Source organism: Lepidochelys kempii, chromosome 3, assembly GCF_965140285.1.
Source record: "Lepidochelys kempii isolate rLepKem1 chromosome 3, rLepKem1.hap1, whole genome shotgun sequence".
Classification (NCBI taxonomy): domain Eukaryota; kingdom Metazoa; phylum Chordata; order Testudines; family Cheloniidae; genus Lepidochelys; species Lepidochelys kempii.
The window spans coordinates 17641794-17663800 of record NC_136382.1 but is presented as its reverse complement, the minus strand read 5'-3'; the positions used below and the strand labels follow the sequence as shown (position 1 = coordinate 17663800).

Here is a 22007-nt window from a genome sequence, read left to right as displayed (position 1 = left end):
TCCCCGCCCGCCCGTAGCCACCCCCCCCCCCCCAGTTCCACCGCCGGGGCACATGGCGAGCGAGGCTCTCCCTCGGGGTGGAGGGGAGCGCTCCGGTACTGCAGAGCCAGCGCCGACCCCAGCACAATGCCAGAGCCTCCGTGGCGAGAAGGGGGCCGGGAAGGGGGGCGATGCTGCTTAGCTGGGGGAGCGAGAGGGGGGAAATAACCCGGGCGCCACCCTGCCACCCCCCCCCCCCGCGCCCCTCCACGCGCGCGCGCGCGCGCGCGCGCCCCACGGATCGATCGCGGGCTGCCTTGCTGCAGTCCTGCAAAGGAGTAGTGGGAGTGGGGGGCGGGAGGGGGAGGAAGGGGGAACCGGGCGGGAAGGGGGGGCAAGGAGCCACACATGTCACATGTGCTTTCGAAGGCGCCCGGGAGCATCTGCAAGCTGGATGTGGTGGAGGATGCTGCGGCAGGTGATCCACAGAGGGCTTCAGTCGTTTTGCTACAAGCTGGGCTTGTTCGTGAGCAGGCACCCGGTGTTTTTCCTCACCCTGCCCGCAGTCCTGACCATCATCTTCGGCTTCAGCCTGCTCAACCGCTTCCAGGCGGAAAGGGACCTGGAGACGCTGGTAGCCCCCAGCCACAGCCTGGCCAAGATCGAGCGGAGCTTAGCCAGTAGCCTTTTCCCCCTGGAGCAGTCCAAAAGCCAGCTCTATTCGGACTTGCACACCCCGGGGAGGTATGGCAGGGTGATCCTCCTCTCCAAACCAGGAGGCAATATTTTGCATCAGGCTGATGTGATCCTGCAGATCCACCGAGCCGTGCTGGAAATGAAGGTGAACTACAAAGGCTATAATTATACTTTTCCCCATCTGTGTGTGTTGAGCAATCAGGATAAGAAATGCGTGCTGGATGATATTATTTCAGTGCTAGAGGATCTGAGGCAGGCTGCCCTCTCCAATAAGACAACAGCCAGGGTGCAAGTGAGCTATCCCAACACTAAATTAAAGGTATGCTCTTGCTGCATGCTTTTGCCAATTAAAGAGGCAGCAGTTCATTTCTTGTCCTAAACAGCAACCAGGGAACCAAAATATGAAGCATTAAAAGGGATGCATTTCCTTTCAGGGGCGGGGAGGCTGTGGGTTGAGGGGAACTAATGATGAGAAGCATTCAAGGAAGGAACCAGCGTGAGACACTGCCCTAGTATCTTTAAGGGTTAATCCATCAGAGCAGGGGATGGGGTGTGTGTGGGGATGGGAGATCGATCACAGTTTGTGGGGATTGATCATTGAGAGCTGGGGTGCAAATGTATCTTGATTCCCTATCTACAGTCCCCAGCTGGCATGCCAGAATCATCCACCTTTAACATGGCCAGAGAAGGGTTTCCTCAAATACATAGTAAGCTCTTGTCTCTCACTGACTCTGAAGGTGTGGTAGGAACAGCAGAGGATTTGTACTGTATTGATTCCAGGTGCCCTGGCTTTTCTTTTTCTTCTTTACCTGCATGCATAGGAGGGGGTGGACATTTTCTCCCAGTGTGAAAATAATTAGCACTGCCACTGACTGCTGGGCTGGAGTACTGGACGGATCCCATCAACAAGAGGTTTCCAGCAAAGGCAAAACAAGGCAAAAGGCTAACTAAGTTTCAGTCTCGCCAATGGAAGTAATATACACTCAGCCCAAAACACCTGCCCATTTTAACGCTACCTCCCCCTACATAGTGTTTTCACCTCTGGTGGGTTTTCTAGGCTGGTTGTTGATTAGTAGAACTTGTCTGCTCAGAGCAAATAAGACGTAAGGTCTTCAGGAGGCTGGTGAGAGAAGTTTCAGGGATTACTGCCAATGTGACTCCTCCAGGAGGCATTGCATTATCTGCAGGAGTTACCTCGTCAAGTGTCACAGAATTACCTAGCGCATAGTTACTCATGGGTCAGGTGTAATCCCACAAAGGGAAAAAAATGTCTTACAGTCTTTCTTCTAAGACGTTGAGGCTTCTAGTGGATTTTTGTTTCTGCCTTTCGTTGGAAGACACGCATCCTGGGGTGTGGAGGATGGTAGAGATTTTTGTAACTACTGGCCAGACCCTGAAGTTATTACTCTGCCCTTACTTTTTATTTCTTAATTATTGATAACTATACAAGACACCAAGGTAAGACCAGTCCTTGCCCCAAAGAGTTTACAGTCTGAAAGAGAGTACCTTATTGGGTGTTTTGTTTCAGTAAAAACTATCTAAGAATTTGGTTCAACACTGTCTCCTGTGTCAAAAAACCGTTTCGTAACAGGAGAGAGGTGGTCGCTGGAGTTGAATTAGGGTTGTGTGAAGTTGAAAAAATGTCCTTATTTGTGTAAGCGCTGCTCTGAGAGAACCCTAGGGATATCTAACTGAGCTTGGCAAAAGGAGGTCAGGGTGATCTGCTGTCTCTCTTTCCCAGAAGATGTCCAGAGTTCCTGCTCTAAAAATAAATAAGGAAAAAAATAAAAATTGCCATCTGCTAGTGACTGAGCCAAATACATGTAATGAATGAATTCTAAACACTGGTAAGGACTTTCGCAGAGCCGAAAGGCCTGACCCTGAGAGACGCTCCCTACCTGCCAAGCATCTTTAACTCCAAGGAAGTTGCCAGGTGCTCAGCATTTCTCAGGAGAAGGAATTTATGCTCCTTAGTCTCTAGCTTTAAACTTGGACAGGGCAGGGGGCAGGAGCTTTCTATTCACTCGTCAGTACTTGGCTGTGAGAAACCAGAATCCCTGACTGATTGTATTAGAATAAAGTGAATTAATTATTGTAATTGCTTGTTATTTGTATTAATGAAACGCTGAAAAAACCCACTGGGCTAACTACTGTGGAAGAAGAGTGTTCCTAGTGTTTCTGAGACAGCTTTAAACAATCCTTCGTGGGCAAAGTTCATGATCCCTCAGAAGTGCAGTTTGTCGGTGCTGGTTCTCTTTCTCATCAAGGGCTGGGTTGTAACTGCCAGCCTGCCCTGAGTGATGGGTGCTGCATCGCTGTGCCATCCCAGGAGCAAACTAGGGAGCTGGTGGACTCAGAGCCATAATTCCTCCTCTGCCACCTTGTTCTATAGTAGGCACTTCACCCCCTTTCATGGAGCAACTGACTCTACGACTGGCTGCCCAGTTACTTTGGCCTGCTGGTAAGATGGGAGAAAAGCCAGCTGCTACTCCCTCTGCCTCCTTTCCACCCTCCCTACTCACTGGCTTGCAGTGGGAGAGTATGGACTGAGTAGCCACTGCTGCCCCAGAGTCACAATCTGAGCAAGGCTGATTTGGGACCAGCAGTGCCTTTGCTTCCTCAGACTCCCGGGCACATAGGAGGAAGGGCTGGGACAATCTAGCCCTGTGAGGATAGCTCTTGAGTGGTCAGTGTGTGTTTACAAACAAACACTTTGTATACTTGTCCACTTAGCTAGATCACTGCCTGGATGTTCAGCATGGGAGAACAACGCCCGAGGAGCCTGGTCCCAACATGATTATCTAGCACATTGTCAGAGGGCTGGGGGGGTTTCTATTTTTTTTTTTGCTTTTCAATGAAACAGTGAAGTAAGCAGGCTGTGATGTGACCCAGTTTACCGAATACTGAACAATGGAGAGCTAAACCCCCCACACCAAACTGGATCCTGCTCCCCTGTTGTACTCACAGCCCAGCCTCCTACTCCTGTAAACCTCCAGAGCAGCCAACGAAGCTGAAGCCAACCGGAGAAAGGACATTAGGTTTTAGCCTGTTTGTGCCAATGGACTTTTCCCTGGGCAGTGATTACAGGTAGGGCTCTGTGATCACTCCTCAGATTGGCCAGAATGCTTGTAAAAATTATACCACTTGTCTGTGAACTGGAAAGATGTCCCCAGTGTCTTTATTCTGTTGCGGCCAATAGGTGTGTGCCAGCCCGAGTTTGCCTGAGAACTTGAATGATGATCTTCCTCAGATGCAAGCAGGGTTTGGTTTTGTCGGTGGTCCCTGTAATCTCTGTCAAACAGACCCTTGTGAACAGCACAAATTTCCATCCCTTTCTACTGATGAGTCCAGCCACCAGCGGGCCTTGCTTTTTCAGTCTGAGTTAAGGGTTGACAATGAGTCAACTCTTGCCAAATCCATGGGCTTCAGTGGTCGTTTTGTGTGAATAATTTGAGCGGGATTTTGCTCCATTTCAGTGAACAGTCTCAGTGGTATGGTCTGTCTGTTCTGGAAGCAGCTGGGTAAAATTGTTAAGAAGCAGCACCAGGCAGCCTGGGAGGTACAACCAAAGAGCTGGGATTTTCCTATTCAGTCACTTGCATGAAGTCGTTTTTACGTGTCCACACCCCTACTGTAGTATTTGAGGGCTTCACATTCTTTACCATATTTATTCTCTTCACAACACTTCTGGCAGATAGGGCAGTGCTATCATCCCCATTTTACAAAGGGAGAACGGAGTCACTGAGAGACTAAGGCCCAGGTCCCAGTGGGACTTGGGTGCCTACATCCCTTTGAGGATCTGGGTATAAGTGAGTTGCCCAAGCTCACACAGGAACTCTGTGGCAGAGCAGGAAATCCAACCTGGATCCCCTGACTCCCACAGTAAGCTTCCATTGTCCCAATTAACTTCCTTTCCCAATTAGGAGAAGGAGCAATTAAAAATGAGAATATTTAAAATGAAATAAAATATTAAACTGGATAGAAATACAAGCATGGAATGTTACTTCGTTGTTTTCTTTGTATCTTTGTTTTCCAATTTCTCTATCAAAAGACTCTGTCTTAGAATTTCTTACCTATTTAACACCAGATTAAACATCATTTAACTACTTGGCACTGGTCAAATGGTTCCTCATTAAACAGATTTTTGGCAACCCTGCCCTCAGTTATGTATTAGTCATTTCTGAACACTAGGCTAGATTAGTTCCCCATAAAGCAGCCATTCTGATAACTGTAAACTCAGTTAAGTGGAGTGTTGTATGGGAGATTGTGTTCAACATCCCTATCTCCTCCATTGCTCAAGACAGTGCTCACTTCATAACCCTAAATGGTTTCAAAATGCTACGGGTCCTGCTGTGGAGCCAGATTTCCACATGCTCAGCACTCAGCAGCTCCCGAGGCACCGCTAATCGCCATCCTGTGAAAAGAGCTCAGCTCCAACTGTGTACCAGGAATCTCCCTTGCCTGCTGTTTCCCAAGGACTTCCTGTGATTCCGGGGGCCCAAGCCACTGCGAAGGGGTGGAGAGGAGAGCATGGCCCCAGGCAAAAAGAGCTGAACACGTTGCTCCATCCTAAGGAATGGTACAACTTGCAGGCTTCTCCTGGTTGCCTGGGAGCTCCAAGCATTGGGCTTCCCCAAGGCACTGTCCCTCCCCCAACAGTTCCCCTGGGGCAGTGCAGCTGCATAGTGTGCCTGGTACCCTCAGGCTCAGCTGAGCCCCACACCTTCGAATGCTTTGAGGCTCGTGGCAGCTGCTGTATAAATCAAATCATCACAACAAAATCTGAGTTGGGAGGGGATCCTGGGCTCAGAAGAGGAAGGACAGAGGCAGGGGACAGTTTTAATCTCATCCTTTTGGATCAAGGTGTTTCGAGGAAGGGCATGAAAGTGGGAGGTGGACCGTTTGCTGGCAACAGCAAGTAACTTCACTTAAGTTCTCCTTAGACTCTAGAGATTGGGAAAACTTAAAAAAAACCCACACCTGCTCTTCAACCTGCCTTTCGGCATGTTTGCAGCACTAACTTTAACCCCTCCGGTATTTGATCAAAGAGGCTGAGAATGTCCACACTTCCCACAATGTTAGAACCTGCTGGCATGTGAGGGCAGCTCAGTTTGGCAGTGGTGGTGTCTGTAGCAGGTTAATTCTGCCCCTGTTGGTAGATGCTACGGCAGTTACAAATCCTGGAGTGCAATAGTGCCAAATGGTCAAGCAGCCTTACTGCTGGATTCAGGTAATAAGCATTTCTGGGGGGAAGCCGGGGAGGATAGGATAGGGGTCAGTCTGTGCAACAAAACAGATACAAAGATGAATCATAGAATCATAGACTTTAAGGTCAGAAGGGACCATTATGATTGTCTAGTCTGACCTCCTGCACAACGCAGGCCATGGAATCTCACCCACCAACTCCTGTAACAAACCCCTAATTTATGAAATTCCCTACCTGTTTCAAGACATCACAGGATCATAGATTAGGCCGGGCCTTTTTCTTGGGTAGGTTAGTCCAGCTTCATGCCCTAGAAGAGAGAGAGACCAGATACGCAATGCTGACTGAGATCCAACATGGAGAAATGTAACCTGGATCAAAGGTAACAATTGTGCTCCGGCAATCCCGGGGCTGCTCTAAATGAGACTCCAAGGGGCTGTTCCATTTTTGGGGTAAAGGGATGCTCCAGACATACCCCCTTTCTCTCAGGGAGGCCACCTATGCCAGGGGCCAGGAGGAGGGATGCCATAGAGACCCTACACTGGTAGTGCACCACCCAGGGTTCCCCTTTATGCATAGGGAATCCTGAAGAAACTGGTTAAGCCACTGAAATGGACCCAAGAATTAGGCCCATAATTTTAGTATTTTTATCAAATTCAGTGCGAGGGAGGATGTGGCATTTTGATACTCACACTCTAAGTGCTTTAGCAAGTGCTTTTCTTGCTCATAACTCTGTGTACTGGATAATGAGCGTTCCCGTGTCTTGATTGCATTAATTGTCACTGCTTAGTAGTGTACGAAAGGAGCTGTACAAAATAAAGTAGCACTGTTGTACTAGAGAGAAACACACAGAGTGGAGCGTAGTTTCCAGCGTTTTCTTTTAACCAGAGCTTTTTCCAGACAGAACTGTTTTGTTACAAACATGTTGTTTCCATCACATCTCTGGAGTGAATTTCATTGTTGTCATACCATGGCCGTATTTCACCTGCTCCGTGTATTTATGACTCATTTCTTTCCTTTTAAAGTTCAAATTAGTTGCTAGAGTGACAGCTGTGAAGACTAAAATTCTCTGTTTATTGATAGCATGGGTTGTGGCAATGCAAGACCTGCTGGAATATGTTAGCCCTGTTCTGGAAGGACAAACTTTTGGGACCATTTTAGTCTTCATGTTGACTCAGTCCTTGGTCTTTCTGTGTCTGGCAACCAGGATGCTAACTGATGCCAAATATATTATGACAATAGTTCACCTTATTATTGTTTTTTAAATACAATATGTGCTTTGCAGGTATGTAGGAAAAAAGGACCTTGTCTCAAAGGTCTTACTGGTATCTGACAAATAATATAGCACCGGGCAGTGCAAGGCTGTGTGCTCTAGTGGTTTGGCCACTGGCCTTGGAGACGTGTTCAAGTCCCATCTCTGCCACTGACTTATTATGTGACCTTGGGCAAGTTACTTCACCTCTTTAGGCCTCAGTTTCCCTTTCCATCTATTGTATTATCTCTTTAGCCAGTAATCTCTTTGTGGCAGGGAGGGTCTGTAATGGGGAGGGAGTGTGGCCTAGTGGATAAAGTACTAGATTGGGATTCAGGAGACCTCAGTTCTCATCCTAGCTCATCCACTAGCCTGCTGAGTGACCTTGGGAAAGTCACTTCACTGTTCAGTGTCTCACTTTCCCTATCTGTAAAATAGGGATAATGATAGTGACCTGCTTTGAGAGCTACTGATGAAAAGTACCATATAAGAGCCAGGTATTATTATTCATAATAATATGCTATAATAATGAGTGCCACAGGTTACAAAAAAGGAACAACAACCCGGACTGGGCTGGATTTGAGCCAGTGACTAGAAATGGAAAGCTGTGTGCACATGACTAGATCCCTGGTCCCACTGCTCCTCCATAGACAGTAGACTCTTGTCTGTAATGTTTAGTAAACACCAGATTTAAGTGCTTGGTTTGATCCTGCTCAGGATTCTGCAAAGAGCTGTTTCACATTGGGCATTGGTAATGCAAGCATTAGCCTAGTGACTTGTACACTCTATAAGTATGAGAGTAACTCTGCTTATACTTATAGGGTTATAGTTCTCCTTACCCTGCCTTTAAGCATAAAAAGTATGTGCTCTGGTAAGCTATTGGCAAGGTAAAACCATTGTCAGGCTGAAAGGAAGGCAGATGTGTTACTGTGTAAGCATGGGTGTGGTATATACCAGTATTTCAAATCCATTTCAAAGTCCTGCCTAGTGGTGTCTGGGTTAATCATCCAGGAGCGGAGTGCATGGTGTTGCCATGCAGAAGAGTGAAAGCTCCAGGATTCCCTTTTCTATGCCGGTGGAGGTGGGACACACTGCGGAGTTGATGGATTTGCTCTCCGGTGGTGGGACTGAGAACTGATTCCAAAAAACACCTTGCTGGTAAATCTATAGAAAACACTAACCATGAGTCTTAGTGGAGGCCATGTGTCTGAACCTGCCAGCCAGAGGAAAGGTGCTTTAGCAGCTCAGACCAAGGATAAGAAGAGTTGACCGCGAGCGTGGAAAATGGACGTTAGCTGATACTTGGATGTATGGTGTGTACGCTGAGGGGATAAGGGGCAGCTGGGGGAAGGGAGCTAGGAAAAAAAAAAGAATACTCATATAAATAGTCTTCTGTTTCTGATTATTCTGTGTGTGCGTGTGAGATCATGCGCATCTTGCTTAATTAAGAAATAGTTGATAAGCCATGGGCCGTAGGCAGTGTTGTGGTAGCCATGTTGCTCCCAGGATATTAGAGCGATAAAGTGGGTGAGGTGATACCTTTTATTGGCCCAACTTCTGTTGGTGAGAGAGACAAGCAGTTCAGCTTACACAGAGCTCTCTTTCAAGTCTGGGGAGCTAAGTCAGGCCATGTTGACACTGTCACTTATGTTGGCAAAACTTACATCACTCAAGGGTGTGAAAAAACACACCCCTGAGCGACATACATTTTGCTGGCATAAGGGGTAGTGTGCACAGTGCTCTGTCAGTGGGAGACCTACCCCCACTCATTGTCGACGGGGAGCTCCCGGGGACGTTGATCATTACAGCTGTGGAGATATGGCTGCAGGTTTTGCATCTGTTGTTCTGGTAGGATCTGGTTCCGCTTTGAGTTGGGCCAATAAAAGATATGCCCTCACCCACCTGTCTCGCTCTATGATGTGTGCCGGGCATTTAAAAAGTACTGTGCTAAGAACAAAAGATGCATTAGTCTTACCATCTAGAAAAGGAGTTCTTGTGGCACCTTAGAGACTAACCGGTGCCACAAGTACTCCTTTTCTTTTTGCGAATTGGTTAGTCTCTAAGGTGCCACAAGTCCTCCTTTTCTTTTTGCGAATACAGACTAACACGGCTGCTACTCTGAAACCTGTCTTACCATGTAGTAAGAGAGAGGCACTGCACCATTACAGTTGCAGAAGTGGAAGAGAATGAGCCCAACATCTGTTTTTCTTAGAGGAGGAAAAAGCTCATTTCAGACCATGGTCTTGCGTTTGTACACAGCACCTTTTATCCCAATGAATCCCAAACCCCCGTGCACACCAATTGAGCGAACAGCGAGAGTCACTCTGTGCACTTCAGAAAGGTTGCACCTTCAGGGCTGAAAAGCAGCTCTTGTTTTAAACAACAGATAGCAAAAAGCTACACAACAGCTTCGGACATGAAGTGAAAGTGCCATGTGTAACAGAAATGAAAGGAGGAGCTTATGTAGACAGGGAGAGTACAAATGGACGGGTCACTTCCTGGGAGGATGGTATTGGTGGTCTGTGATATACAGGAGGTCAGAGTAGATGATCTACTGGTCCCTTCTAGCCTTAAATTCTATGACTAAGAAGTTCCTGCTCCCCTTATATCTCTGCCTAGCAGCTAGACACTATTGAAGTCCCCTGTGTTCTCCTTCTTATTGCACTCTGGTGTGCAAGGCTCACACCATGAGGATCATGGACAAGGAAGAAGCATCTGGGCAGGCATGTGGGGGTGGAATTCAGCATGCTGAGGAGGGAGCAGGGAAAGCACTGTGCCTGAGCCCTAAGGAACTCTAGCTTGCAGAATTTCTTTTTGACATGTTCCTGAGGTGAGGTGTCTCTGAAGTGGTCCCAATGCAGGCCAATGTCTACTAGGCCTGAATGACCCTCAAGTTAATATCGGATTAGGACATTGGGGAACAGGACTAGGTGCCTCATGAAAAGTGCTTCGAGGTCTTTAATGATACTGAGGCATCAGGACATCAATTTTACATCTCATCCCAAAATGGGACCTCAGAGAGCACGCCCTGTTGAGGAACCAGCTCAGGAGTGGCTCAAGGGGGTTAGCTTGCAGCTCCACTCACACTGAGGCTATGCAGTTGCGTGAATTACAAAGAAAAATGTCTTTGTACTCGTAGCGGAGATTAACAAATGCAGCCAGCCCAAGTTCTCCGTAATGCTGCACAAATACAAATGAGAACCAGAAAATGCCTGTGAATGAGATGGGTACAAAAGGGTAAGCCTCCCCCAAAGCAATATAAAGATATCTAGTGTGCAGGGTGTAAAGCTAGAGAGCATTAGTAATGGCTGGTATGTGGGAGGCTGTGATTGGGAAGGGCATTGGCTGGAACATTGAAGACTGGACCATGCTATATTTATATTACTGATAGAGCTGGTCAGAAACACTTGGGCAAAAACATTTTCTGTCAGAAAATTCAGTTCTGCTGAACTTGAAACTCTTCGTCAAATCATGTCAATTTATGCCCACATTTTGTTTTAGCAGAACCACCCCTTCTACCTCAGAAAAGTTTTGACAATGTCAAAACATCCCATTTGAACATTTTATGAAAGAAACATTGTCATTGTTTAATTTCCAATGATGTCTCATTTAGATTTTTGAAATGTAGTTTCATATTATATCTGATAATGTAGTATAAAAATTATCGCTGTCAAGCAATTAAAAAATCAATCATGATTAACTGCGCAATTAAAAAAATTAATCGTGATTAATCGCACTGTTAAACAATAATAGAGTATCATTTATTTAAATATTTTTGGATGTTTTCTACATTTTGAAATATATTTATTTCAATTACAACACAGAATACAAAGTGTACAGTGCTCACTTAATATTTATGTTTGATTACAAGTATCTGCACTGTAAAAAAAACCAGAAGAAGTAGTATTTTTCAATTCACCTAATATGAGTACTGTAGCGCAATCTCTTTATCATGAAAGTTGAACTTACAAATGTAGAATTATGTACAAAAAAACTTGCATTCAAAAATAAAACAATGTAAAATTTTAGAGCCTGCAAGTTCACTCAGTCCTACTTCTTGTTCAGCTAAATGCTCAGACAAACAAGTTTGTTTACATTTTCAGGAGACAATGCTACCCGCTTCTTGTTTACAAGGTCACATGAAAGTGAGAACAGGTGTTCTCATGGCACTGTTGTAGCCGGCATCGCAAGTTGTTTACCTGCCAGATGCGCTAAAGATTCACATGTCCCTTCATGCTTCAACCACCATTCCAGAAGATATGCGTCCATGCTGATGACGGATTCTGCTTGATAACAATCCAAAGCAGTGCAGCCCGCTGCATGTTCCTTTTCATTATCTGAGTCAGATGCCACCAGCAGAAGGTTGATTTTCTTTTTTGGTGGTTCAGGTTCTGTAGTTTCTGCATTAGAGTGTTGCTCTTTTAAGACTTCAGAAAGCCTGCTCCACACCTCATCCCTCTCAGATTTTGGAAGGCACTTAAGATTTTTAAACCTTGGGTCGAGTGCTGTAGCTATCTTTAGAAATCTCACATTGGTACCTCCTTTGCATTTTGTCAAATCTTCAGTGAAAGTGTTCTTAAAATGAACAATGTGCTGAGTCATCATCCGAGACTGCTATAACAGGAAATATATACCAGAATGCAGGTAAAACAGAGCAGGGGACATACAATTCTCCCCCAAGGCATTCAGTCTGAAATTTAATTAACACTTTTTTTTAATGAGAGTCATCAGCATGGAAGCATGTCCTCTGGAATGGTGGCCAAAGCATGAAGGGGCATAGGAATGTTTAGCATATCTGGCAAGTAAATACTTTGCAATGCTGGCTATAAAAGTGCCATGAAAATGCCTGTTCTCACTTTCTGGTGACATTGTAAATAAGAGGAGGGCAGCATTATCTCCCTTAAATGTAAACAAACTTGTTTGTCTTAGCGACTGGCTGAACAAGAAGAAGGACTGAGTAGACTTGTAGGCTCTGAAGTTTTACATTGTTTTGTTTTAGAATGCAGTCATGTAACAAAAAAATCTACATTTGTAAGTTGCACTTTCAGGACAAAGAGATTGCACGACAGTACTTGTATGAGGTGGATTGAAAAATACTATTTCTTTTAAAAAGAAAAGGAGTACTTGTGGCACCTTAGAGACTAACAAATTTATTAGAGCATAAGCTTTCGTGAGCTACAGCTCACTTCATTGGATGCATACAGTGGAAAAATTGACTGTGGGGCCATGTGGGTACCCATAGCAGTGCCGCTGATTTGAAGGTATACATTGTCCCCAAATGTGAAATAGTTATGGGTGAGGACAAAGTCACAAAGTTCAGCCACCATGTTTGCAGTGACATTATTGGGGATACTGTTCCTGGCAGCTTGTAGTCCATCTTTGTCTTCTAGAGGGCTTCTACAGCCATAGTGGTGTAGAGGGCTTCTACATCCATAGTGGCTAGGATGGTGTTTTCAGGAAGATCTCCGATGGATTGTAGTTTCCTCAGAAAGTCAGTGGCATCTCGAAGATAGCTGGGAGTGCTGGTAGCGTAGGGCCTGAGGAGGGAGTCTACATAGCCAGACAATCCTGCTGTCAGGGTGCCAATACCTGAGATGATGGGGCATCTCTTTGGTCACTCGATTACAGACCTTAAAGTGGCAATTCTTCAACAAAAACTTCAGAAACAGACTCCAAGGAGAGACTGCTGAATTGGAACTAATTTGCAAACTGGATTCAATTAACTTAGGCTTGAATAAAGACTGGGAGTGGATGTGTCATTACACAAAGTAAAACTATTTCCCCTTGTTTATTTTCCCTCCCACTATTCTTATAAAGTGCTGGAAATGGCCCACCTTGATTATCACTACAAAAGGTTCCCTGCCCCCCTAACCCCCGCTCTCCTGCTGGCAATAGCTCACCTTTCCTGATCACTCTCATTACAGTCTGTATGGTAACACTCATTGTTTCATGTTCTCTGTGTATATAAAATCTCCCCACTGTATTTTTCCACTGTATGCGTCCAATGAAGTGAGCTGTAGCTCACGAAGGCTTATGCTCAAATAAATTTGTTAGTTGCTAAGGGGAGGGATAGCTCAGTGGTTTGAGCATTGGTCTGCTAAACCCAGGGTTGTGAGCTCAATCCTTGAGGGGGCCATTTAGGGATCTGGGGCAAAAATTGGGGATTGGTCCTGCTTTGAGCAGGGGGTTGGACTAGATGACCTCTTGAGGTCCTTTCCAACCCTGATAGTCTATGATTCTAAGGTGCCACAAGTCCTCCTTTTCTTTTTACGGATACAGACTAACACGGCTGCTACTCTGAAAGCTATTTCTTTTGTTTATCATTTTTACAGTGCAAATATTTGTAAGCAAAAATAATATACACTTTGATTTCAGTTACAACACAGAATACAATATATATGAAAATGGAAAAGAAACGGTCCAAAATATTGAATACATTTCAATTGGTATTGTATTGTTTAACAGTACGATCAAAACTGTGATTAATCGACAGCCCTAATAAAAAAGTCTAAACTGAAACATGTTGATGGATCAGAAATGTATGTTGTTTTCCAGCATTTTCCCTTGTGGAGAATTTTGAAATGCTCTGATTCGAAATGAAGCCAAATTTCAAAATCTTTCAGCAAACAGAATTTCTATCCTCTGCCCAGCTCTAATTACAGGGCTGCCTAGAGGTGTTTGCACAGCTAGGAGCTGTGCAAACACAGTGTAAGAGTCCATCCCTGCCCTGAACAACTTAACAGTATAAATAGACAAGACAGATAAAAGGGGAAACAAGAGTGCAGAGAAGTGAAGGGTCTTGCCCCGCTCCACATACTAGAGCCAAGAATGGAACCTGAGACTCGTGCCTCAGACTCGAACAACCTGGCCTCTGGACCATGCTATCAGTTGCATATTATTATTGTTTTCCCTCCAAAAAAGGTGGCTGCATTTCCTGTTGTGCTGTGTGATCCCAGCATATAGTTTCTGTATGAATTAATGGTTGTAAAGCACTCTGTAGTCCCTTTGAGACAAAAGGTGCTGTTAATGTCATTTCATTCTCATTATCCAACTTCCCCAGGCAGGAAGGTGCCAGAGACTTCACCCTACAGCACCCTTTCCTGCACCCCAAATAACCTCAACTGGTCACTTAGCAACGAAGTATTAATGGCAGTAAGTCCGTAGCATGTCTTCATTTTCCAGAATGGTTTCTTAGAGTGGGTTGTGACTGATTAATTAAATACTTTATCAAAGGAGAGCTGAGCAGCAGCGCACAGAACATTCATTTATAGTTTTGCTAATAGAAGCCATAATTGGCTTTGCTTGTGTCCTCGACTTCCTTCATTCACAAACGTTCTGCTGAGTGAAATTTTGTTCCGAAGGACATTCACAAAAGGCAAAAGGATCATAAATATGAAATATGCTCAGGAACGGTTGTTCACATCATGCTTTTGTGTCCATATGGAAAAGCTGTTGCTTGTTAGGAATATTTGTGTGTTATTCTTTGGGAGCATTAATGTTTCCCCACTGGTATTTATTCCTTCACTAGCATTAATATTCCTGTATGTTACTGATTCTCCGTCTATCACATAGGAACTAGTGAATCAGTTGGAACACAACAGATTTAGCATTGTAAATTACATCAGAAGCTGCCATCAGAAGCATAGAGACAAGAACATTTCAGGTTATTTACGAATGTCTCCCTGGCCCGTTCTTTCCCTAGGCTCCAAGATTAGTTCAAGCATTAAGCTTTACATTTATCACAGAAAATTCAGGCGTTTTCCAAGCTTAGGATGCCCCACTGTCCTCAGCTATTACATTATGTTTCAGTTTCAAAGGGAATGTAATTATAGACACTTCTCCTAGGAGAATCAGGTTTGTTACATTATAACTTCTACCACCTTTTCTCTTTGTGTGCATTTTCTTCATCTGAGGGAGGGGATCCCAGAAGGTAAAAAGTGTTGTGTAAATTCCAAATCTTATAATTGCATAGGCATAATGTTCTTGTCACAGCAGGTTCATTGAGAAAGGATGGCTGAAATGAGTCTTTTGTCATTTCTTACCAGCCCTGAATATACTTAGAATTGTCATTCTTAAACTGTGAGTCTGGCTTCTTTGTGGAGGCCCCAACCTTTCCCTGAGGAGGCAATAACGAGCGAAGGGAAAATAGATATGGAACAGGGAACACATTTTCTCTTGCTGCATTATGGTCAAATAGGATGTAGCAAATGGCCCAGAATGGACAGTTGATGATTTTGCTTTTGCTGAAATTTGTGCAATGAAGTATGGCTCAGGAGAACACATTCTCTTAACTTTGTAGAGTGGCAAAGCTTGAGAAATCAATTGATTTCAAAGGGAGCTGCACACATAAAAACCTTTGAGGATCTGAGAGAGAAAGGTAGGTGAGGTAATATTTTTTATTGGCACAACTTCTGTTAGTGAGAGAGACAAGCTTTTGAGCTTACATGGAGCTCTTCTTCAGGTGTGGGAAACTAACTCAGTGTCACAGCTAAATACAAGGGTGGAACAGATTGTTTAGCATAAGTAGTTAACACATATTTCCAGGGATCCTTTGAGGTGAACTGGATCTTGGCTTACATCCTTAAACTATCCTGTCTGTGGGGCCAATTCCACCTGTCTCTTCTCTGTACCCATGTGGGGGGAAACATGTATGCAGCAGGGCTCCTGCATACCCCATGGAGTTGAGGAACAACAGTCATTGCATGTATTGAGCTGTGGAGGGGAGCCCGATAGTGGGGTTTAGGGTCAGAAGATGTGGTGTATGGGTTTTAGAATGGACCTTCCTATTCTGCCTGTGACCCACATGCACCCTTCCCTCATGCTGATTACTCCTGATCCTGGCAGAGTACATTAATCATCCTGAGTAAGTAGGTGGGGGTGCATGGAGGTTCTGTAGCCTGCCAGGATATGGATGCAAAATTAATCTGTGAAAGCAACAGTTAAGGGAGAACCTCCAGGGAGTCAGGAATTGGCCCCACTTGTTTACTCTGACAACAAAATAACTCTTAAAAAATAATGTAAGGCAATTTCTTTGTTCCTCTTAAGGGGAGCTCTGGATGTATTCTCCTAACTTGAAGGAGGAATGTTCTGGAAAAGCTTGATAAATCCAGTCCTAGTGGGTTCCAGATTTTTTCTGTTTTCAATTACCATCTCCTGCCTTTTTATCATATCACCAAAGAAGTCAGAGACATAAAAGGCCTACGAAGTTCCCTAGCCAATACAAAACTGCGAGGAAATCCTAATTGAAAAATTAATTCAAATTGGCTTGCACAGGAAGCCTGTCATGTGGATTGGAAACTGGATAAAAGACTCCTAAACAAAGAATCATGATAAAGGGCACTGGATCAAGTTTGTGGGGAGTTTGTGGGGATTGGTCCTGCTTTGAGCAGGGGGTTGGACTAGGTGACCTCCTGAGGTCCCTTCCAACCCTGATATTCTATGATTCTATGATCTAGCGGGGTACCTAAGGGATCCGTGTTATGTCTGGTCGTATTTAATATCTTCATTGATTATCTGGAAGTGGAAGTGAATAGCACATTAATGAAATTAACAGATGGCATTAAAATGGGAGGAGTTGGGAACACCAGCTGGGTCAGAGAACTTATACAAAGGAGCTTGGAGTGATTAGGAACCTGGACAGAAAATAACAAAATTCACTGAAGGGCTTTGTCTGCCCACTGGTGAGTGTTTGCTCTGACAGAGCTCTCGCCAAACATTATCCTAGAACTATAGGGTTAGAAGGGACCGCAAGGGTCAGGATTTGTTGTGTCTAAACTATCCAAAACATATGGCTATCCAACCTCTTTTTGAAATCCTCCACTGAAGGAGCTTCCACACCTTCCCAAGGCAGTGTGTTTCATTGTCCTACTGTTCTTACAGTTAGGAAGTTTTTCCTGAGATTGAATCTAAATCTCCTATGCTGTAGTTTGAGCCCCCTGCCTCTTGTCCTGCCCTCTGTGGCAAGAGGGAACAACTTTTCTTATAACGAGTTAGTCTTCACAACCCCACTGTGAAGCAGAGTAGTATTATCCCAATTATTCAGATGGAGAAACCACGACAGAAAGTGTCGGTAACTTGACAAAGGACAGCAAGAGAATCTATATTAAAGCTAAAATGCTGTAGTCCAGTGGATTAGGCTTGGGACTATGACAAGGAGACCTTGGTTCTGTTTTGGACTCTGACACAGGAGTGCTGTGGACCCAGACCACTTCACTTTTCTGTTTCTGCTTCCATCCTCCTTTGTCTGTTTAGAATGTGAGAACTTTGGGGCAGGGAGTGTCTCTTATTTAGTCTCTGTGCAGTGCCTAGCACTCTAATAATATAAGCTATCATAGAATCCATGGAGCCAGAAGGGCTTGGGTCAGAACAAGGACTGGACAAACTCAGAATCTGGACTCAAGGGGATGGTGTGGCTCTACCTCATCACAAGGGGAGGCGCTAACAGAGAAAGGCTCCCATCTTACATTCCCCTTTTACACATGGAGAACTGAGGCACTGAGAGGTTAAGGCCCAAATCCTCAAAGGTCTGTCGGTGCCGAACTCCCATTGATTCGTTGGAAGTTAGGCACCTAAACAGCTGGCCCTATGTGGTTTTCCCCACATCACTCAGGAAGTCTGTGGAAGAGCAGGTGTTAAAGCCAGGTCTCCTGTGTCCTATAGTCGTGCCTTAACACTAGAAAACTCTTTCTTTAAGCGGTGCATAGATCTTGTGCTGGCTGTTTTACAGGAGTCAAAATCACCCTGTGTGCATTGAGTCCTACGGAGCATTGGCCCTTAGAGATGGGCTGAAACAAAACTTCCAGATTGGAACATTTCATAGACTGTAGGATATAGATCCAATCCACACTTTTCCATTTGGGAGCCCATCCCTGACACAATGAATGTTATCATTCACCATTCATCACCAGCAACGTGTTCAGTGCTCAAACACAAAACTAAAGATGGCCCCTGCTCCAAAGAGCTTACACACTACAAGAAAGATACAGGGTGAAATCCTGCTCTGTTTAGTGAATGGAAAAACTCCTGTTGGAGCCAGGATTTGATCCAGAGAAAAGATGGGAAATGCTCAGAAATTCAGAGGTGGGGGTGACATTGTGAGTTGTTTGGTTACAAACACAAAACACGTAGTAGAAGAATGATACACAACACCCCATTCAGACCTTAGGGACAATGCTGATAGTTGGCTTTATAAGAGAGGGTGTGTGTCCTTAAAAAGTGATCTGAAAAGAGGTTATGTACAAGCAAAAGCCCCAAGCCTGAAATCAGAGTCACATGAGGGACCTTTGCATACACACAGACCTCAATGAATTTAAGAGGGCTTTGCAAGAGTAGCAGTGGTGATCCAACTGCAGGATCAGGCCTTGGTTACATTTCTGACAATCCATAACTTGTCTAAATGCCCCCCCAAAATGTTCAAGATACATGTTAAGAAAGTGAAAACAGGCATCTGAAATGAGACTTTTATTTGGCTATCTCTGATTATAAAGTGGCCAAACTCATTAAAAACCAGTGTGTGTGGGGACGGGAAATACTCCTGGGTAGAGAACCCGTATTGCTATGCCAAGTTTGAGACCAAAAAAATAGAAGAAGAAAATGAACAGCTGATTAATTATCCCCTAAAAAAGAGATTTTCTGCTGGAAGTGTTAACAGCCTTAATTATAGCTGCCTTGCCCATTTCCTGTTGCTGCTTTCTGAGGTAACATGAAAAAGATGGCTCCCTGCAAAAAGTACAGGCTAATAGAGTCTATAGTGAGGGTTCAAAGGTTGGGTTTGGATAAGCATCTACACTTTCCAATGCTTAGCTGAAAGTTAACCTCAAAACCTCTTTTTTCTGGAAATCTTACGTATTATGCTTTCCTGCCTGACTCTCAGTATTTCCTTGGTTTTTTTCTCACCTTTTGATAAAGCATTATCATGGTATTTTAGTATTTCTGCTTCAGCTTCCAGGAGAAACCAGGAAGAGCAGAGCCAAGTGAAAATTGAGGGGACACATGCCAACATAAAACACAATTTTAAAAAGAAGTGGTTCCCTGTGTTATTGATACCTTAGACTGGAAGAACTGAAATGATTATCAATCTAATATATTCGTCATCATTTACTCTCCTTTTGTTTACTTTTACATTTCACTGGGACTGAGTAATAAAACCAGGGGCCTATTTCCCTTTTGTTTCTGGTACATTTTTCTTCCCGGTTCTTGGGCTTGTTTGGCTTCACTGAACTGCAGGAAAACCTTTCAATTAAACCAAGTTTACTTACTTATAATAATTTAAAAAGAGAACATCTTTAATATGTAGACAAAGATTTGTATACTTCCTTCCCCTACTCTCACCCCACCCCTATAACTTCATCTGGGATTTAAAGATAAACTGGAAAGTTTAAAAAATAGGGTCATGCCTTTTTCTCCTTTGTGGTATTTCAAGAAGTCTTGCAAAGAGGTTTTATAGCAGAAATTTGGATCTTGTTTAGCTCCTAACTCTGTGGGCATCTGGAGAGCTTCGACATCACAAGAAATAGATTTCTGGTGGAACTACGTGTCGAGCTGTCCTGCAGTGGCCCAAGAGCATGAGTACCAACTTCAGGTCAGACTGTTGGAAAGCAGGGCACAACCCCCAAACTAGTTGTGAGTGCTATACTTAAATTTCACCGACCAATTATCAAGTATAAACTCCTCAGGTACTAAACAGCCTTAACACAGAGTCACAGACAGCCCCCTTGGGTACTCCAGTCTGTCTTGCCAACCAGGCGAGCATACCTATGTGATAGGTGGTCCTTTACACCAAGAATCACAGGAATACTCAGGTTACTCCTGGGCCCAAAAGACCAGTCACTTACCCCAGGTCAAATGCACTTTAGAACTCACACCAAAGACAACACTTGTAGCCAATCCTATAGTAAGCTAGATGCAGATTTATTAAATAGAAAAAGGCAACAAGAGTTATTTACTAGGTTAAAGCAGGTAAACATATGTACACAAATGAATTACAATCTTAAATTTCAAACTCATTCCTGGCTCGTGAATTACACAGTGACAGAGGCTTTCAATACAAATGCTTAAATATTACCTTAAAATAGAGGGCACAGATGCCATAGGTGAGATTAATGAAGTCTAAACAGTCTTAGAATTGATAACTATTTTAACAATACACAGGTGAGCCAGACTGATTCCTGACATGCAGTTGTCAGTGTTCAGTTGAGACAGAGGGACAGTGTTCAGTGAGACAGAGCTGGCACCTGGTCTGGCAGCATCACAGCCCCAGTACAAACATGGTGTAGGAAGGGGTGTCCCCAACCCTCCTGAATTTACCTCAGGGTTTCCTATTCTTGATAAGGGATATGACACTACATTTTCTTTTTGCTTGAAATGGACTATTGCCATGGCATATGCCTCTAGAAAGAGGCTCTGCATGAAGTTTGCACCACGGTCTGACAAGATTTTCCTAGGAAAACCTACTTTGCTAAAAATGGTAATTAGGACAGTAGCCACAGTTTCAGCTTCAATATTAGACAGAGCATTGGCCTCAGGGTACCTGGTGACAGACTCCACCACACCCAGTATATACTTCTTTCAGTTTCTAGAAGGTCTAAGTAGGGGTCTCACAGTTGCTGTATGCACTTGGCAAACACCTCCTTAATGATGGGCAATGGCTGCAAAGCTGCCTTTCAAATGTCCCTTTCACTTCTTAGGCTTCTGGCATAAGACACAGCTCTCACAGTATTTCTTTCCTGCCTCAAACATGTGAGGCCAAGAGAAATTCTGTTTGGCCCTATCACAGGTTCTCTCCATTGCTACATGTCCAGCAAGGGGACAATCAAGAGCAATCTGCAGCAACTCTCTCCTGTACTTATCAGGCATCAGCACCTGCTTGCAAACCTCATAAAGGTGCCTCTTTTTCCCTGTGGGAGCCTCCCTGTACAACAAACCTCCTTCTAGAAAAAATCTTCCCTTTCCTTCCCCAGCCAGGGTATTATTAGGGCAGTGGTTTTCAAACTTTTTTTCCGGTGACCCAGTTGAAGAAAATTGTTGATGCCTACGATTCAATGGAGCTGGGGATGAGGCGTTTGGGGTGTGGGAGGGGGCTCAGGGCTGGGGCAGAGAGTTAGAGTGTGGGGGTGAGGGCTCTGGAGTGGGGCCGGGGATAAGGGGTTTGAGGTGCAGGAGCGGGCTCTGGGTTTGGGGGGGCTCAGGGCTGGGGATTGGGGCACAGGGTTACCTCCGGTGGCTCCCAGTCAGCAGCACAGCCAGGGTGCAGAGGCAGGCTTCCCGCCTGTCCTGGAACCGCAGACCGCTCTGTGCCCCAGAAGTGGCCAGCAACAGGTCTGGCTCCTAGGCAGAGGTGCACAAGTGGCTCTGCGCGGCTCTCGCTCACAGGCACCGCCCCCCTACCTCCCATTGGTCGGTTCTCAGCCAATGGGAGTGCAGAGCCAGTGCTCGGGGTGGGGGCAGCGTGCGGAACCCCGTGGGCCCCCCACCTAAGAGCCGGACCTGCTGCTGGCTGCTTCTGGGGTGCAGCACAGTGTCAGAAAAGGTAGGGACTACTAGAGTTTACTGGCCAGCCGCCAGGCTCCCTGGATGCTGCGCAGGGCGACCCAGTGCCTTGCATTCCATGACCCAAAGTTTGAAAACCACTGGTCTAGGGAATGATCAGCCTGTTGAACCTCAATAAATGTGATTTGAGTCTCGCTTAGGAGCAGACATTAGCACAGCAATGGAATCTCCAAACCCCTCCTCTGGGGACAAACTGTTACTTTCAGCTGACAAAGGACTGAGGGCATTCCCCTCTCCCCCTCCATTGCAATGCTCCTGGCTGTTTATAGACAAACCAGGTGCAGCAGAGCCATACTCTTTCTGGCTACAGGTTATAAAATTAACCTGCTT

The 22007-nt window shown here is 44.9% G+C and overlaps 1 protein-coding gene across 2 annotated transcripts in view; it reads left to right on the top strand.

Annotated features, from left to right (window-relative positions):
• Positions 1-394: 394 nt before the first annotated feature.
• The window catches only part of PTCHD4 (patched domain containing 4), a 115821-nt gene continuing 94208 nt past the window's right edge, over positions 395-22007 (top strand). The window contains exon 1 of one of the 2 annotated variants that reach the window (XM_073335093.1): positions 395-820. In XM_073335093.1, the coding sequence (XP_073191194.1) occupies positions 395-820 (426 nt within the window). Of the gene's footprint in view, positions 995-22007 lie in introns of both variants that reach the window. The other variant, XM_073335091.1, reaches the window with a different exon arrangement.